The 15,433-nt window shown below is 35.1% G+C and overlaps 1 protein-coding gene across 4 annotated transcripts in view; it reads right to left on the reverse strand.

Moving 5' to 3' along the window:
- Positions 1-15,433, reverse strand: part of Ttc17 (tetratricopeptide repeat domain 17) — a 106,257-nt gene that overhangs the window by 85,003 nt on the left and 5,821 nt on the right. For all 4 annotated transcript variants that reach the window (XM_077798131.1, XM_077798130.1, XM_077798134.1 and 1 more), the window contains exons 2-3: positions 6,793-6,882; positions 665-834 (exon numbers count right to left, since the gene is read on the reverse strand). In XM_077798131.1, coding sequence (XP_077654257.1) covers positions 665-834; positions 6,793-6,882 — 260 coding nt within the window. The remainder of the gene's footprint in view (positions 1-664; positions 835-6,792; positions 6,883-15,433) is intronic.

Here is a 15,433-nt window from a genome sequence, read left to right on the forward strand (position 1 = left end):
AATATTTTGGTAGTTCAAATTAAAGGGTCAGGAATTAGAAAAAAACTATGTAGGTTATAGAAATGTTAAGATCCTGACATTTAAAAAAATAATAGGGCTAAACACTTTCTAGAGGTGTTAAATTACTTTTCAATTTCATTGACAGTTTTTCTACATTTTTACCATTTAATAATTTTTAATGTGTTATGAAATCTATCTAAATGTTTTAATTTGTATCATTTGATCTTTTCTAAGAAACATTTTTCCCCAAATGTATTGGCCATTTGCTTCTTTTTTTTTTTTTTTTTGAGAGAGAGAGAGAGAGAGAGAATTTTTTTTAATATTTACTTTTTAGTTCTCTGCGGACACAACATCTTTGTTTGTATGTGGTGCTGAGGATCGAACCCAGGCTGCACGCATGCCAGATGAGCGCGCTACCGCTTGAGCCACATCCCCAGCCCGGCCATTTGCTTCTTTAAACTATATTCAATTTTCTACTTTAGTATTAAATATTTTTTAATTGATGTATAAGAATTGTACACACAGTATGTATTTTTAATTTTTTAATTTTAATAAAGTCATCTATTATTGAAACTGAATCTCATTACAAAAACAATTTCTTACTGATTTGAGAAAAGTCTCTTAGGAATAAATAATTTTATTTTTGGAAAGAAAATCTCTTTACCTGATGTCTTTGCTCTCCAGAGTTATGTATGTGCCATCATACAGATCCAGGTCCCCTAAGGGCACCTTGGCTTTGATGCAGTCTGGATCTTCTTTATTATGTCTCTGTTCTAGTCCTGTGTCTCTGTCCTCATTCTCTTCTATGTGAATTTTTTGAGCAACTAATTGTTTCTGTTGAGAATGAAGTAAAACAAAATAGATTTTTTCTGATATTCCAGTCTAAACACCATTGAAAATAAAGGAGAATTTCATCCCCTACTATAGCAGAATACAACAATTACTAATTGGGCATTATGTAAAATTGTGGATGTGTAATCGACGTGATTCTGCAATCTGCATTTGGGGTAAAATTGGGAGTTCATAACCCACTCCAATCTAATGTATGAAATATGATATGTCAATAGCTTTGTAATGTTGTGAACAACCAATAAAAAAAATAAAATTAAAAAAAAATAAGACAAAGCAAAACTATTGTAATATTTAAAAATTCTCCATGAACAGATTGCCTCCTATTAACCTCTATACTGGAGTTGGGTTATAGTGATCTTAAAGAAAAAAAAAAAAAAGGAGAATTTCATGAGTTTGAAGTTAGAGAATCCTCTAAGAAGGAAGAGGATTTGAAAACTGCCTGAGTTAACTTAGTTCACAAAAGCATCTCTAAAAAAGTGTCCTCATACAGAAAGTAACAGAACATGACATTCATATACTGAGACACAAGTGCCTTTATAATATGATTTCTGACTACCTATAAAGAAAAAAGTCTGACTACCTATATCTGCCAACTGAGCTTCCCTGGTATAGAGTAGCTCTGAAATTAAAAACCTTTTTTTTTTAAAAATTAAAACCATATTTTATTTAAATGTTAGAACAGAGTTAGACTCAATAAATATCAATGGAGTACAATTTGAGAAGTTACAGGAGGATATATTTCAGCAATCTAACAGTGTAGCAGACATAAGAATCATCAAATTTGAAGCTTTCAAGCATAACTTATTCAACCTAAATACTCAGCTAAAACTTCTTTGAATTGTCTAAACCCATCATGATGTTAAAGTCCTTCAAGATATAGAGCAGGCTGCTGCTGCTACCTGGGTGCTCCAGGTGAATCCCTGACACATATAACATATATTTTTTTCCAAACAGAGAGAGCAGAATAAACATGTACGTTTTTACCACCCATATCTAGCATACATTAACATTTTACTTTACTTGCTTCAGATTGTTTTTAAATGGAAAAAAATAGAATTAAAAATCCTCTTTTAAATCCCTCTCTCCCTTCCCAAAGTTAGCACTAGCCTGAATTTATTTTACGTGTCATTTCTATATTTATTTTATAAAAGATAACCATTTTACACTTACTCCCTTAAAACATTATTTTCATTACATACATATGTAAAACCAATAATTTTAAAATTTTTATATAAATGGTATCATATTGTATGTACTACTCTACAACCTTTTTAAAAGGTTGTAGATTTGTTTACATCAGTGATTATAGCTCTAAATTTTTCTTTTTAATAGATGTATTAAAATGTATTTATTCATTTCCTGAAAACATTTTGGTTGCTTCTTTAAAATTTTTTTTTAAAGAGAGAGAGAGAGAAGAGAGAGAATTTTTTAATATTTATTTGTCATTTTTAGGTGGACACAACATCTTTTTTATGTGGTGCTGAGAATCGAACCCAGTGCCCCGTGCGTGCCAGGCGAGCGTGTTACCGCTTGAGCCACATCACCAGCCCTCCTCCTTTAAAATTTTTAAAAACTGCTATTAAAAATGTTCCAATATTCTTATAAACATTTCCTCATACACATGTGTAAGTTTTAGCAGGGATAGAAATACGTGGTTATATGGGATATATGTTTTCTGTTTTATTTAGTCAAATATTCTCTTCAGAATGGTTATAATAATTAGAATTCTACCAGCAGATAGAATGATAATGCCCATATCCCTACAATCTTAACAAGATCTGTTTTTTTTATACTTTAAAATTTATGCTATTCTGTCATGAAATATTATCTTGTTATAATTATTGTAGGAGAATCTATTGTGATAGACTGTATTGCTATACACTAATATCCTGCCCCTATCTTTTTGTAGTACTAAGGATTAAACCCAGGACATTGCACATGCTAGGCAAGCATTCTTCCACTGAGTCAAATCCCCAGCCTATCATGCCTCTCCATATGTATCACTGTTCTGCTGGACAGAGGATTGGCTCTACGACTTGCTTTGGCCAATGTAACGTAAGAAGTTCCATGTGGCCTTTTCATGGAGGAACTTTTTGAGTCAATGTATGTTTCTTTATGTTTTCACACCACCTACTAAGAATGGAAAAAACAGATAGACGCTGCAATGTCAGCATGGGGCCTGGCTTATGGATCAGAGCCACATGGTACAGGGCCCTGATAGGCCTCTGAATGACCATTTAGCATGACCTTATTTTTTGGACTGTAAATTAATATTTTTTGTCATTAATTATTTGGGCTGTTACTAAAAAGAACAGAACCTATGGTCTGTTTCCAATTATTCCTCCCACCCTACCCTTTTCCTAGAGGTGTGACACCCTATCTCACAGACTTTAGGCTTGGCCATCTGATTTGCTTTGGTCAATGGAATTTGAGTAGAGAAGTTGTATGTGACATCTCAGGAGGAACATCATCAAGGCTTACACTGTTTGGTTGTTCTTCCCTAAGAATCCACTTTCCTTCATGAGAACAGCTATGACATTTTGAGACTGGATTCGTGTTAAGTATATCTATTATATATACCACATAGCTGGACAGAATAAGAAATCCAATCAGACAATCTTGAGTTTTAATAGTGGGTTTAATCTGTTTACATATTTTGTAATTGCTGGTCTCTTTGAATTTATCTTGACCATATTATTTCTGCTCATCATTCTTTTTCTCTAGTGTGACTGACTTTTTTAGAACTTGGAGGCTATTCTTCCACTGTCTTTTGGTATCTAAGAAGTCCACATAGTCAGCATTACTTTGTGGATGATCTGTTTTATGTAGTCTCTTGGTTTACCTGTCAGTGAGTAACAGATTTATATGTTTAGCTTAGTCCTTTCCCCTTGAGCCCACAATTGAAGAACCAACTCCCAGCAGTATCTATACTTAGATACTAACAGATCTCTTGAACTTAGCATATCAAAGCCAAACTCCTCTCCAATCCTGTACCTCCCTCAACATCTCTATCTCAGTTAAGGTCAACTTCATTCTTGCAATCACTCAGGTCAAAAACCCTTGAGTATTCTTTCATCCCTTCCATCTGTCTCATCTTTCCAATTACTCCATGACTACCCTCAGTGTCTAGAAGTTTTGTAACTGCTTCCAGGTTCCATCCAGTTCCAAAATCTAGGATCAGATCTCACAGTTGTGAATGATTTTTCAGCCATCAGAGTTTGCTTTTGTCTGTGACTTCTTCCAGACTATTTCTATAAGCAGAATGGCTCTACTCATCTCCAAGCAGTGAATATAGTTCTGTTTCTTCATCTTACATCAATATGGCCTCTTCAACTTCACAGAGCTCGGGTACCTGACACCATAGCCTACTCCCAGCCTTGGAGTCCAGCAGGCTTGTCTGTACTGTGAGCCACATTTCCAATTTAGTGTTTTTATTCATTTTTGCTTCATGGAGATGGCTTATATTGATTTTAAAGCCTGGATGTATTTTAAGCATTTTTCCTGTGCATTTTTACTAACTTAGTGAATGGTATCCCTTCCACCAAATATCCTAATTAAAAATTTCTATTTCTAATGTATCATAATGCCTATCATAAGAGAGCAATGAACATATATAGAGTGTTTATGTATTTCAAAATAAAAACTACTTTTTGAACCATCACATCTTTCTGGACATTATGTTTAAATAAAAATAAAGATTAGGCTTCTATGCATGAAGCCCTAGAAATATACTTAGAATTAAAAAAAATCAACCTATTCATATTTATAAGTAATAAATCTACTAGGTCAAGATGAAAGACTATTTTAAGAATTTTGAGGTGTGTTGAAGTGTTCTAATTCTATAAATATATATTTTGGTGGTGCTGGGCATAAAACCCAAGGCCTCATGCACACAGGTAAGTGCTCTACCAGTGAGCTATATCCCTAGTCCCTAATTCTACAAATGTTCTTAAAATACTACTACTAGCTGGTTAATATGAGCCAGAAGTTCTTCCTTCTTCATTCACAGAAATTTAAAAAAATATATTTCTAACTAGTCATAATAATACAAACGTTGATAGATAAACCAGTCCAGATTCATGTAAGTGAAACTCAGGACACTTCTGTAACTAGAATGAAAATACTGACCTCGTTTAACAGATAAGCCAGCATCTGTCAAGATATACAGCTTTGCCTCTGCTTCTGTCATATCTTACTTTGTGAACCCATGCAGTTCACTGCCTTTAGGACTAACAGTTTCCTTCCCTCTAAAATCATGATGATCCTGTGATTCCTCATGTACTCTGGTTCTATTTTTCTTGCTATTTATTCCTAATAGTTTCTCTAACTCTCATTTGGAAATTTGTTTTACTTTTTCTATACTTTATAGTTTCCTTAAAATTTAGGTTCAATTTATACTGCAATTTTTAAAATGCAGAGATTTTTATAGGAAAAAGTTTTTCAAATAAGTATTATGAAGCAAAATCAGTTTATGGGAATCAAAGAGAAAGGTAAAACTCATGCTTAAATCAAATCGTTTATTAAATAAAAAGATCAGAATTTATAGAATATATTAAGCTTTAAGCTTTCAGGGTACACAGTGATTAAGGCTTTTTCACCTTAACCCTAAGAACACATCACAGCAAGACTAGTTTTTATTATCCGGGAATGAACAAAAATTAAACCTTTTAGATTATTAAAATCTTTTGTTCCCTTTTCATATTTTACTCAAACTCTTCTTGTAAGAATATCATCAGAGCTAGGTGCAGTGGCATATACCTGTAATCCCAGCAGCTCGGGAGGCTGAGGCAGGGAGTTTAAACCCAGCCTTAGCAAATTAGCAAGGCCCTACGCAACTCAGTGAGACTCTATCTCTAAATAAAATATAAAAAAGGGCTGGGGATGTGGCTCAGTGGTTAAATGTCCCTGAGTTTAATTGCCTGTCAGGAGTCAGCCATGGGCTGTGTGTGTGAGCTGTGAGCATTTGAGTACATGAGTGAACTGGGCTGCTCTGTTTGGGCTGTGCACAAATGTGTCCTTTTCACTTGCTCTGCCTTTGATCCCACACAGCACCTGAGATGGGTGTGGCTTTCCAAGATGTCAGTCAATCTGCTGACAGCAAGACATCAGGAAGCTAGACTTAACCCCCTGAAACCTGACCCCTTGCCTTATCTGGAAAGAACATTTCATCAAACCTCCCTTTGTGTGCTCCCCCTAGAAAAATAAAGAATCCAGGTGCAAGCTCTCTCTCTTTCCAACGGACCCTTAAGGTCGAGAACCATCCCTGATTCCTGCAAGCAGAACGTATTTCTGTGTTACATGCTTATTTCTCTATTTTTAAAAAATATTGGTGCAGCCAGCTCTTGTGAACCCAGCTCAGGCCACCAGCCCAGCTAGCTGGCAATAATTCCTGGTACCCCCCCCCCCCCAAAAAAAGGATATCATTAGTATATCCTCTTCATATCTGATGGAAAAACTTCATCATAAAAATTATGTTCAAGGATAAATGAGTTAGCTGGGCACAGTGGCCGGCACATGCCTATAATCTCAGTGATTCAGGAGTCTGAGGCAGGAGAATCACAAGTTCAAGGATGGTCACGGCAACTTAGAGAGACCCTGTCTCAAACTTATTAAAAAAAAAAAAATTGAACCCAGGGGGACTGAACTATATCCCCTACATCTGGGTCAAGTCCCTCTGGGTTCAATCCCCAATACTGGAAGGAACAAAAGGGATAAAAGAATCAGGCACATATCCACACTATTGTTCTTACTATTGCTCAAATGCCACTTTTACAAGATGATTAATAAATGAATGTGACATAAAGGTGGTATATTCCTGCAAAAGTCAGAAGGAAAATCAGGCTTAAAAAACAATATCCTTTAGCTTTTCTTTGAATACAGTAATAGCTCCTGTGAGATGCAACAAGTCTCAGCTGCTTATCACATGTGCAATTGCCTCACCTCCAATTCTTTGAGGTAGTTAACTGTTGTTTCTTGTCTCATTAATATGACTAAGTCATGGGGATGCTTCAAGTTCATTGGTGAATCCACCTGTAAATAAGCAATAAATAAGTAAATAAAATTCACATTTTGCTAATGACTAGATTAATAGTTGCCTTTAATATGACCTAAATCATTATTCAATCATCATTACGATTAAAGTTAGTTGCTCAGTATTTTGAAAGTGATCATTTGTAGGGGTGGGGGATGTAGCTTAGCGATAGAACACATGTTTAGCATGAAGGAATCCCTGAGTTCAATTATCAGAGCTCCTCCCACAAAAAGGGATCACATGCAAATTTTAGCAAAGGGAATAAGACGTGCAAAGGTTATCCCTTGAACTCGAACTTGAAATAGTATGAATCAGAGGTAAATATTCTAGCTTGACAGGTCATGTAAGGATTATTCAAGAAAAGAAATATTTGGCAATGAATGAATGATAAAAAAATTTCCTTAAAAGATGTTTCAAGCCTGTAATAACAAAAAAGAGACTATCTTGTTTTGATAGTACATTCCATAACGGAATCAGTTTGGAAGCAATAAAATGAAAATATTAAAAGCACCTATTTTTGAAGGCTATTTGTAGAAGTCATAAATCAAAGAAAACTTAAGATAACCTTCAGATTTATTACTTACAAATCATGTTTCCTGGATCAACAGATCAAGAGACTATGTTGCTGAAGATGTAGAAAAAGTGAATTCTCATTCTGATAGAAGGCTTATAAATTTATTCTCGATTGGAGGATTGTTTCACAACATATATTAAAATGATAAAAATGCAGTCTTTATTTAACAAAACAAACTCTTAAGAAACTACCCTAATATGTTCTTAAACAAAGATATATTAATGGTCATATCTTTATTATTAATTGATATATCCATTAGTATATCACAACAACATATTTAGCTGCCAAAACAACATACAAAAAAACCTAATTCCAACACCAAAGGAATAAAGAGACCCATGGTCCAATGGAATGCAATTCAGGAGAAAATGTAAACATTATACAGCCCATAGCCAGAATATAAAAGAGCTTTATATAAGGAAGTCAAAGAAAGTCTACTCACTTTGCAACATTGCCCAGACCTCAAGAGACAGCTACTTACTACATAATTCCATAGGTACTGCGTGTATGTGTGTACGCACGCATGCTTGTGTATTCATTCCCTCCCACTTCCATGGCAGTGCCCTGGGCCTCACGTATACCAGGTAAACACTCTACCATGGAGTTACATCTCCAGTTCTATAGGTATTTGAAAACAAGGTTTTGGGGCGTGGGTGGGTGGATGGGGGGAGTAAGTAGGGGAGAAGAAAGGAATATGGAAGTATGTCATTTCCATTTCAAAATTCCTAACCATTCTGTTTATCTGATGTTTGAAGAATGACAAAAAGAATGAAAGAATAATACAAATGAAAATTTAGAGAAATATTTAAAGAATAATTCCAGCTTTAGGTTAAAAAATTACTAGGCTACCAGGTGTGGTGGCACATGCCTGTAATCCCAGAGACTTTGGGGCCTGAGGCAGGAAGATAGCAAGTTTGAGGCCAGCCTCAGCCAATTAGCAAGGCCCTAAGCAATTTAGCCAGACGGTGTTTCAAGATAAAATAAAAGGGCTGGGGATGTGGCTCAGCCTGGGTTCAATCCCTATTACCAAAAAAAAAAAAAAAAAAGTTACTATGTAATTAGCATTTTATCATGTTCATACATCATGGGTCTAGCCAATTTTCATTCTTTTTTTTTTTTTTTTACAGGGATTGAACCCAGGGTACTCAAATACTGAGCCACATCCCCAGATCTTTCTTTAAATTTTATTTAGAGACAGGGTCTCACTAAGTTGCTGAGACTGGCTTTGAACTTTGATTCTCCTGCTTCAACCTCCTGGGCTGCTGGGATTACAGGTGTGCACCACAGTACTAGGCAACTTTCAATTGTGAGGAAGTACTTTTCATTCCCTTAAAGTTTTTAGTTCATCGTGCTATATAGTGTTTATAGCAGCTAGAGGAGATATAAAGATAAAATTATTAGAAGGGAAGGGACAGCTGTGTTTCTCTTTTTGAAGTGACAACAAATGGTATGGACCTTTGCCAGATAAAGGCTTAGCAAAGGAAGATTTATAATCTGACATATATTTTTATTGGGGTAACTTCAAGTTCTTAAATTTTAAGATGTTATCATAATTATCTTTGGCAAATGTCAACTTGAATTTCTCTCCTTTTGAACCTCTCTTCTCTGAAGATTATAAAAAAGGGCATGTTTGACAGTTTTGTAAATAACATCTATTCACAATAAATGTTTATTAAATCTCTATACGCAAGGTCCACAGGGAGTCAATATTTGGAGTCTGTGTATTCCTATTACATACAATGTGTAAAGGAATGGCAATGCCTTTAAAATTTTTTTGTTTTAGTAGTGGCTATTATAAGCTCAGGAGCAAAATGTGACAGGCACTAGAAAAAGGCAAATTACAAAGGGTCTTAAGGCTAACACAAAATCTCAAAGCACTTTATGGCTTGTTCATAAAGGACAAACAACCTTACAAATTTCCTATTACTGCATAGCACAATAAATGTTGCTTATAATGACCTGGATCATAAAAAGAGTAGAATTATTTTCATCTTCTCTACTTAAAGAAGGTAATAAATAAGATTCATTCTCTAAGACTTAAAGGTAAACAAAATTTCACTGTTACTATAGAAATACTTTAGTAAGGAAAATGACAAAGTATTCATGTCAATTAAAATTTCTTTTCCTTTGAATACATTATATAAATATATGCATTTAATTATTAACAAAGGTACTGATAAAAGTACACTTCAATCTGGAGCCCTATCTTGGTGTTCAGTAAATTCATGTAATAGATGGAAATATCACTACATAAAGGTGATTATTTCATTGCCTACCTAGTAAGATAAATGGCGAATGTTTTAAACTTAAAATAAACCAATCTAAGGCTATAAATATTTTTGACATTCTATTAAAGCAAATTTGAGTCAATCACTTTTCAATGATCCTTTATGAAAGGAAATTAAACATTTCTACTGTAACTTTAATTCAAGCCCTCTTACACAACTTGTTCTTCATATACACTGAACATTCTTATGTTATTTTTTTAAAAATAGTATTCATCTGAGGATATGAAAGCAACATGGGAAACTCTTCTCCCAATAGCAGTCTGAAACTGACAAATGAAATATGTCTTACTCATTTAAAAATTCTTCCCATTGAGTTATAAACTAGGAACAGAATATTTTAAATCAAATGTTCGAATTTTTAGATTATTTAAATATAAAACAGTATTATGGCCAACAAATTAAAATCTTCAAAGACACCAAGATTTTAGCTCTATATAAAATCTGAAATGATCCTGCTTGTTAGATAGCTGCAGCTTCTGTCAACCAGTATACATAACCCCCTGCAAAAGCACCTGTCTTGCTTGCTTCCTCACACAGGATGCCCTGCTCAGTGGATTTCTTTCCCTTGGTCAGGGATGCTCAAGCAAGAGGTTTTTTTTTTTTTTTTTTTTTTTTTTTTTTTTTTGAGATGCTGGAGACAGCCATCTTGAATTCACAGGGGCCTAAGAAAGAAGTAGAGACTGAAAAACATCCTTGTTATATGGTTAATGCCCTGGTTCAAACTGTTATCTGTAGTACTTAGTCTGCCCAAACACTTCAGTGAAAACTTTACCATTAAAAAAGCATTGATGCTGGGCTGGAGGTAGCTCAGTGGGAGAAGCATGCAGAAGGCACTGGGTTCTTCCTAGTATGTGTGCACAAACACATAGGGTTGATGCTGTTTCTAAATCTCTGCTTAATTTTTTAAGGCCTAGGGCCCGTGGTGGCTTTTCAAGAATCTCTGTGTTTTTGCGCCTGCTGCTTCCTTTACCTGGAACACACTTCTATTCTTATGCTTCTGCAAAAGGCCAAATGACTTGGTTCAAATGACATTTCTTTGTGAAGAACTCTTCATTCAACTCTTTGAGTTCCCACAGTACTTTATATATACTTGTGTAACAGCATGTATTATACTGTTTAATTACTATGTCTATCTCTAAAAAAAAAAAAAAAAAAGTTTACCTAGTCCTCTTCCTTCTCTCAATATATAAAGTTCTTTGGGTAAATGTCAGGCACTTAGTACATTATGGACTGATGACGGTGTCTGATGCCACATTTGCTTGATATTCCATTCCTAAGGCATGCATTATCATTCACTGATGACTACTTGGAAAGGAAGTGAAGTGGCTAAACCATCAGGGGTCAGAAACAAAATATGTCATTGACTGTATGGCCTATGACTAGTCGAAGCAAATCACCTTTCTTGCCTGGATTTCTGTTTCCTGATTTATAAGCTGAGGAGACCCAATCAAATAACTCCTAAAGTTCCCTTAATTTTCAAGTCTTACATCTTATAAAAGATTTAACATTCTCATTAAAGTATCAAATCTTTACTAGCCTGACCTATACCCCTGAAGTAATTCAAATAATAAATTCTTCCTTGCTCTGGGCAGGGATGATTTCCAAAGCAGCAGTTAAAAGCCTCTTTTAAAATGTCAATTTGTCAAATTAAGCCAAGGCTCCAATTAGTAGTGGCTATTTCTGAGCAGTTAAGTTGTTCATTGTATCACAGGCAAAGTTAGCTCTATCCTGTGCCACTCAATTCTAACAACATTCAACTTAAAAAGTATTTTTTTTCCCTGAACATAAGCTATATATCACTATGAAGACAAACAATATAGATGATATCAAGAAAAAATAAAAATTAATTGAAATCTTACCTTCAAATATATCTGCTATCAGATAAATATCATGTCAGGATAACTTCTACACAGACATATGTAGATATTTTTTACAAAAATGGGAAGGTATTATATTGTATCCTCTCCCTCACCCCTCTCCATACTTTGTATCATACTTCTCTCCCCAAAAATGATGTGATCATTTTTAGTGTTAATATTATAGTTTTTGCCAGGTTCCTGCTAGCAAAAATTATAGTGTTTCAGTTATTCTCTTTTTAAAAACAATACTATGATAAATATTCTTTCACATAAAATACTTGGATATCTGTCTGATTACTTCATTCTTTGAAAGAGAACTGCTGGTAAAAGTAACTGCACTTTAAATTTATATATTTTTCTCCAGGCTGTTTGAATCAACTTAAATTCCAATTGATAGTCACTGTGTTTCTTTGCATCTTTAGGAACCCAGGAATAAGGGGGAATATATTTCCATGTATTTGTTGGTCTCATGTGCTGTTCTTTATGAGAACAACCTTTCTCACTGCCTCTTTTGAATTCCATATGAGGGTTTATACACTGTATTTTAGAAATGTGGTTTCCAGTTGAGGAACTCTAGGTGATCACTCTTCTTGTTTGTGTTCTCTGACTTTTCTTTTTTTTTTTTTTTAAAGAGAGAGAGAGAGAGAGAGAGAGAATTTTTTAATATATATATATATATATATATATATATATATATATATATATATATTTTTTTTTTTAGTTTTCAGTGGACACATCTTTGTTTGTATGTGGTGCTGAGGATCGAACCCGGGCCGCATGCATGTCAGGTGAGCGCGATACAGCTTGAGCCACATCCCCAGCCCATTCTCTGACTTTTCAATAGTGAACATGTACTACTTAAAAAAATTATATATAATTTATAATTTCTTTTTTTAAAGTGCCATCTACATGTCATATTGTTCACATGAAACTTTTTTTAAGTTTTTAATCTCATCTTATGTTAAAAAAACTGTAATGACAAGTCTAAGTTGAAGTCAAGGGACAAGACTATACGTGTTCTACAAGAGTTATATATTCTGTATTCATACAGAAAAAGTGTATTCTATCATGTATTCATAAAGAAAAGGTACCTCTCACAAGCCTGGGCCCAGGAAGAATACCCCCAAAATGCAAAATTAGAGCCAAGAACCAAGGAACATGGGCAGCCTCTAGCCACTAGAAAAGGCAAGGGAATGGACTCTCCTGGAGCCTCCAGAGGGTGTGCAGCAAGGCTGTTCTCTTGACTGTAGCCAGTGAGACATGAGTTGGACTTCAAACCTACATAGCTGTAAGATAATAAATTTGGGTTTTTTTAAGCCACTAAGTTTGTGTTACAGCAGCAATACACTAATACAAGCACCCATAAGTACTAGACACAATGAGAGACATCATGGTGGTAAAAAAAAAAAAATTCTCAAGGTGTGGGCTTGAGAATTCTTAGTCAGTTGGGTTAATCAAATATTTGAAAAGGAGTACTAAAACCAGTGCCAGAAGTTGGACCTGTTACTCAGGTGGTGGCAAACTCAATGGCGTGGGAATTACTCTGCTCTTTCATGCTGGAAATCACTACTGTAAAAAAACAGACAACTGAATACAGCTCAACTTGATTACTCATCAAAACATTCATAGTATCAACTATTGGAGGAAAAGAGACAGTATGACTAATATCTTTTACTGCAATCCCAAGAAGTGTAAAGTCAACATTAACGATTAAGGTTTAATTTTTCTATGAAGTAAAGAAAACCAAATGAAGGTCCTTTTGTTCATACTGCTACTGACGGCCACAGCACTGTCTAGCTAAGGACACAGAGGGAATAATTGGCTTTTAACTAAATTCAGATTATGAACAAAGGTCTTACATATCTCAAATAGTACTGATACAGTCCTTTACGAGGACAATTTTGAAATATCTAAGAAAATTTAACATAATGCATTCTTTGAGTAATGTAATTCCATTTCTAAGCATTCATCTTACTTACATATTCATAGATGCATACAAAGTACATACATGAACATGTTCACTTACGGCATCATTGTTTATAACATTCAAAATCTGGAATATAATCGTCCAAATGTCTGTCACTATGAGGGTTGTCAAAAACATTACAGAATCTCCATATGACAGCATACAACCAGACTTAAAGAGGCAAATTTTTATTTCTATTAAGGACAGATGTATAGTGTTATTATGAAGCAACTAAAGGCTATTTGTCAAACTATTCCCAGTTCCCAATGTGTGTTTAAAAAAGGGAGTTTATAAAAGTATTTACAAATATATAGAGATTTTTAGGAAAAACCAAAAAGAAACATTCACTATAACTGTGTTTAGGAACTGCTTTACAACTCTTGTTAAGAGATAACATGTTCTGGGCTGGGGATGTGGCTCAAGCAGTAGCGCGCTCGCCTGGCATGTGCACGGCCTGGGTTCGATCCTCAGCTACCACATACAAACAAAGATGTGTGTCCGCAGAAAACTAAAAAATAAATATTAAAAAAAGAAAAAGAGAGAGATAACATGTTTTTAGAGAAGATTTAGGTTGACCAGGTCTCTTATTTGTACCTGGGAGAATAAAGAGTTAGCTTATCATCTTTAAAGCAAACACAAAACTACTAAAATGATGGTGGCCCATCAGTATGCTGGTGTAAGTAAGAGTTAGTACAGGTGTAAATAACTGCTTGAATATGCATATATTTTCTCTCACTTATTCAGTATTTCCTGAGTATATACCATGTTTCAGGCCTGTTTTAAGCATCAGGGTTATTCCCCAAAGAAAATAAAAGTTGCTGCCATTATAGAGAAGAGGAAGGAACAAGAACAAAGGTCCAAAGGATAAAATGAGCTTGTTGTTTTAAGAATTTCCTGAAGGGTGGGATGGCTGAAACACAGCACACAAAACAAGAAGGAACGTGGTGTCTGAGGCTGGAGAGGTGGTCAGGGGTCAGGGATAGCTGCCAGTTCTTTTAGGGCCTGTAGGCCATAGCGAAAACTCTAGATTTTAATTTTCAAGTGTGATGGGAAACCACTAAAGGTGTTCTGATGTCCTTTGCTTCCCTCTTCTTCAAAGGGAATGTCATGACCAGGGTATAGCTGTTTTTTTTTTTTTTTTTTTTTTTTAATCACTTTGGCTGCTGTAGGGAAAACAGATGGGAAAAAGTAGAAGCAAGGAGGCCAGTTATGAAGCTACAGTGTAGGATCAAAAGAGAGATGGAGCTAATCCAGATTAGGGTTTAGAAGAGAAGTAGACAGACATGGCTGGATTCAGGATGCATTTAGGAAGTAAAGTCCACATATTTGTGTTGATGTGGGTATAAAAGGAGGGAGAAAGAATACTCAAGGAAGACATCAATATGTTGGGTCTGAGCAATTTGGTGAATGGGAGAACAGGTTTGGTGGGATGGAAATGAAGAGTTTAGGACAACTGTACCTGTGGTGTCTATGAGACAGCAATATGGAGATGCCCAGCAGGCAGTTTGTGAATCTGGAGTTAAGGGAAAGGTCCAGATTACAGATAAGACTTGGGAGTCCTCAGAATACAGGTTTTTTTTTTTTTTTTTTTAACCCCTCATGCAAGAGATCATCTGAAGAGCACATGTACAGAGGGAGAAAAGAGGCACACCAATGTTTAAGACTCATCACGAAAAGGAATTCAGCAGAAGAGCATGAGAACTCAGGGCAGAGATTTGGAAGAAAATTCAGGAGTGTATGTCCTGGCAACCATGTAAGAAAATCATTTGGTTGGTAAAGTCCAAGAAAATGCTGGGCTGCTGAGAGGTTAAGTAAAATTACAAAGTACAGAGTTGGGCAATGTGGAAAGCACTGGGTATCCTG

This window comes from Urocitellus parryii, chromosome 4, assembly GCF_045843805.1.
Source record: "Urocitellus parryii isolate mUroPar1 chromosome 4, mUroPar1.hap1, whole genome shotgun sequence".
Classification (NCBI taxonomy): Eukaryota; Metazoa; Chordata; class Mammalia; order Rodentia; family Sciuridae; genus Urocitellus; species Urocitellus parryii.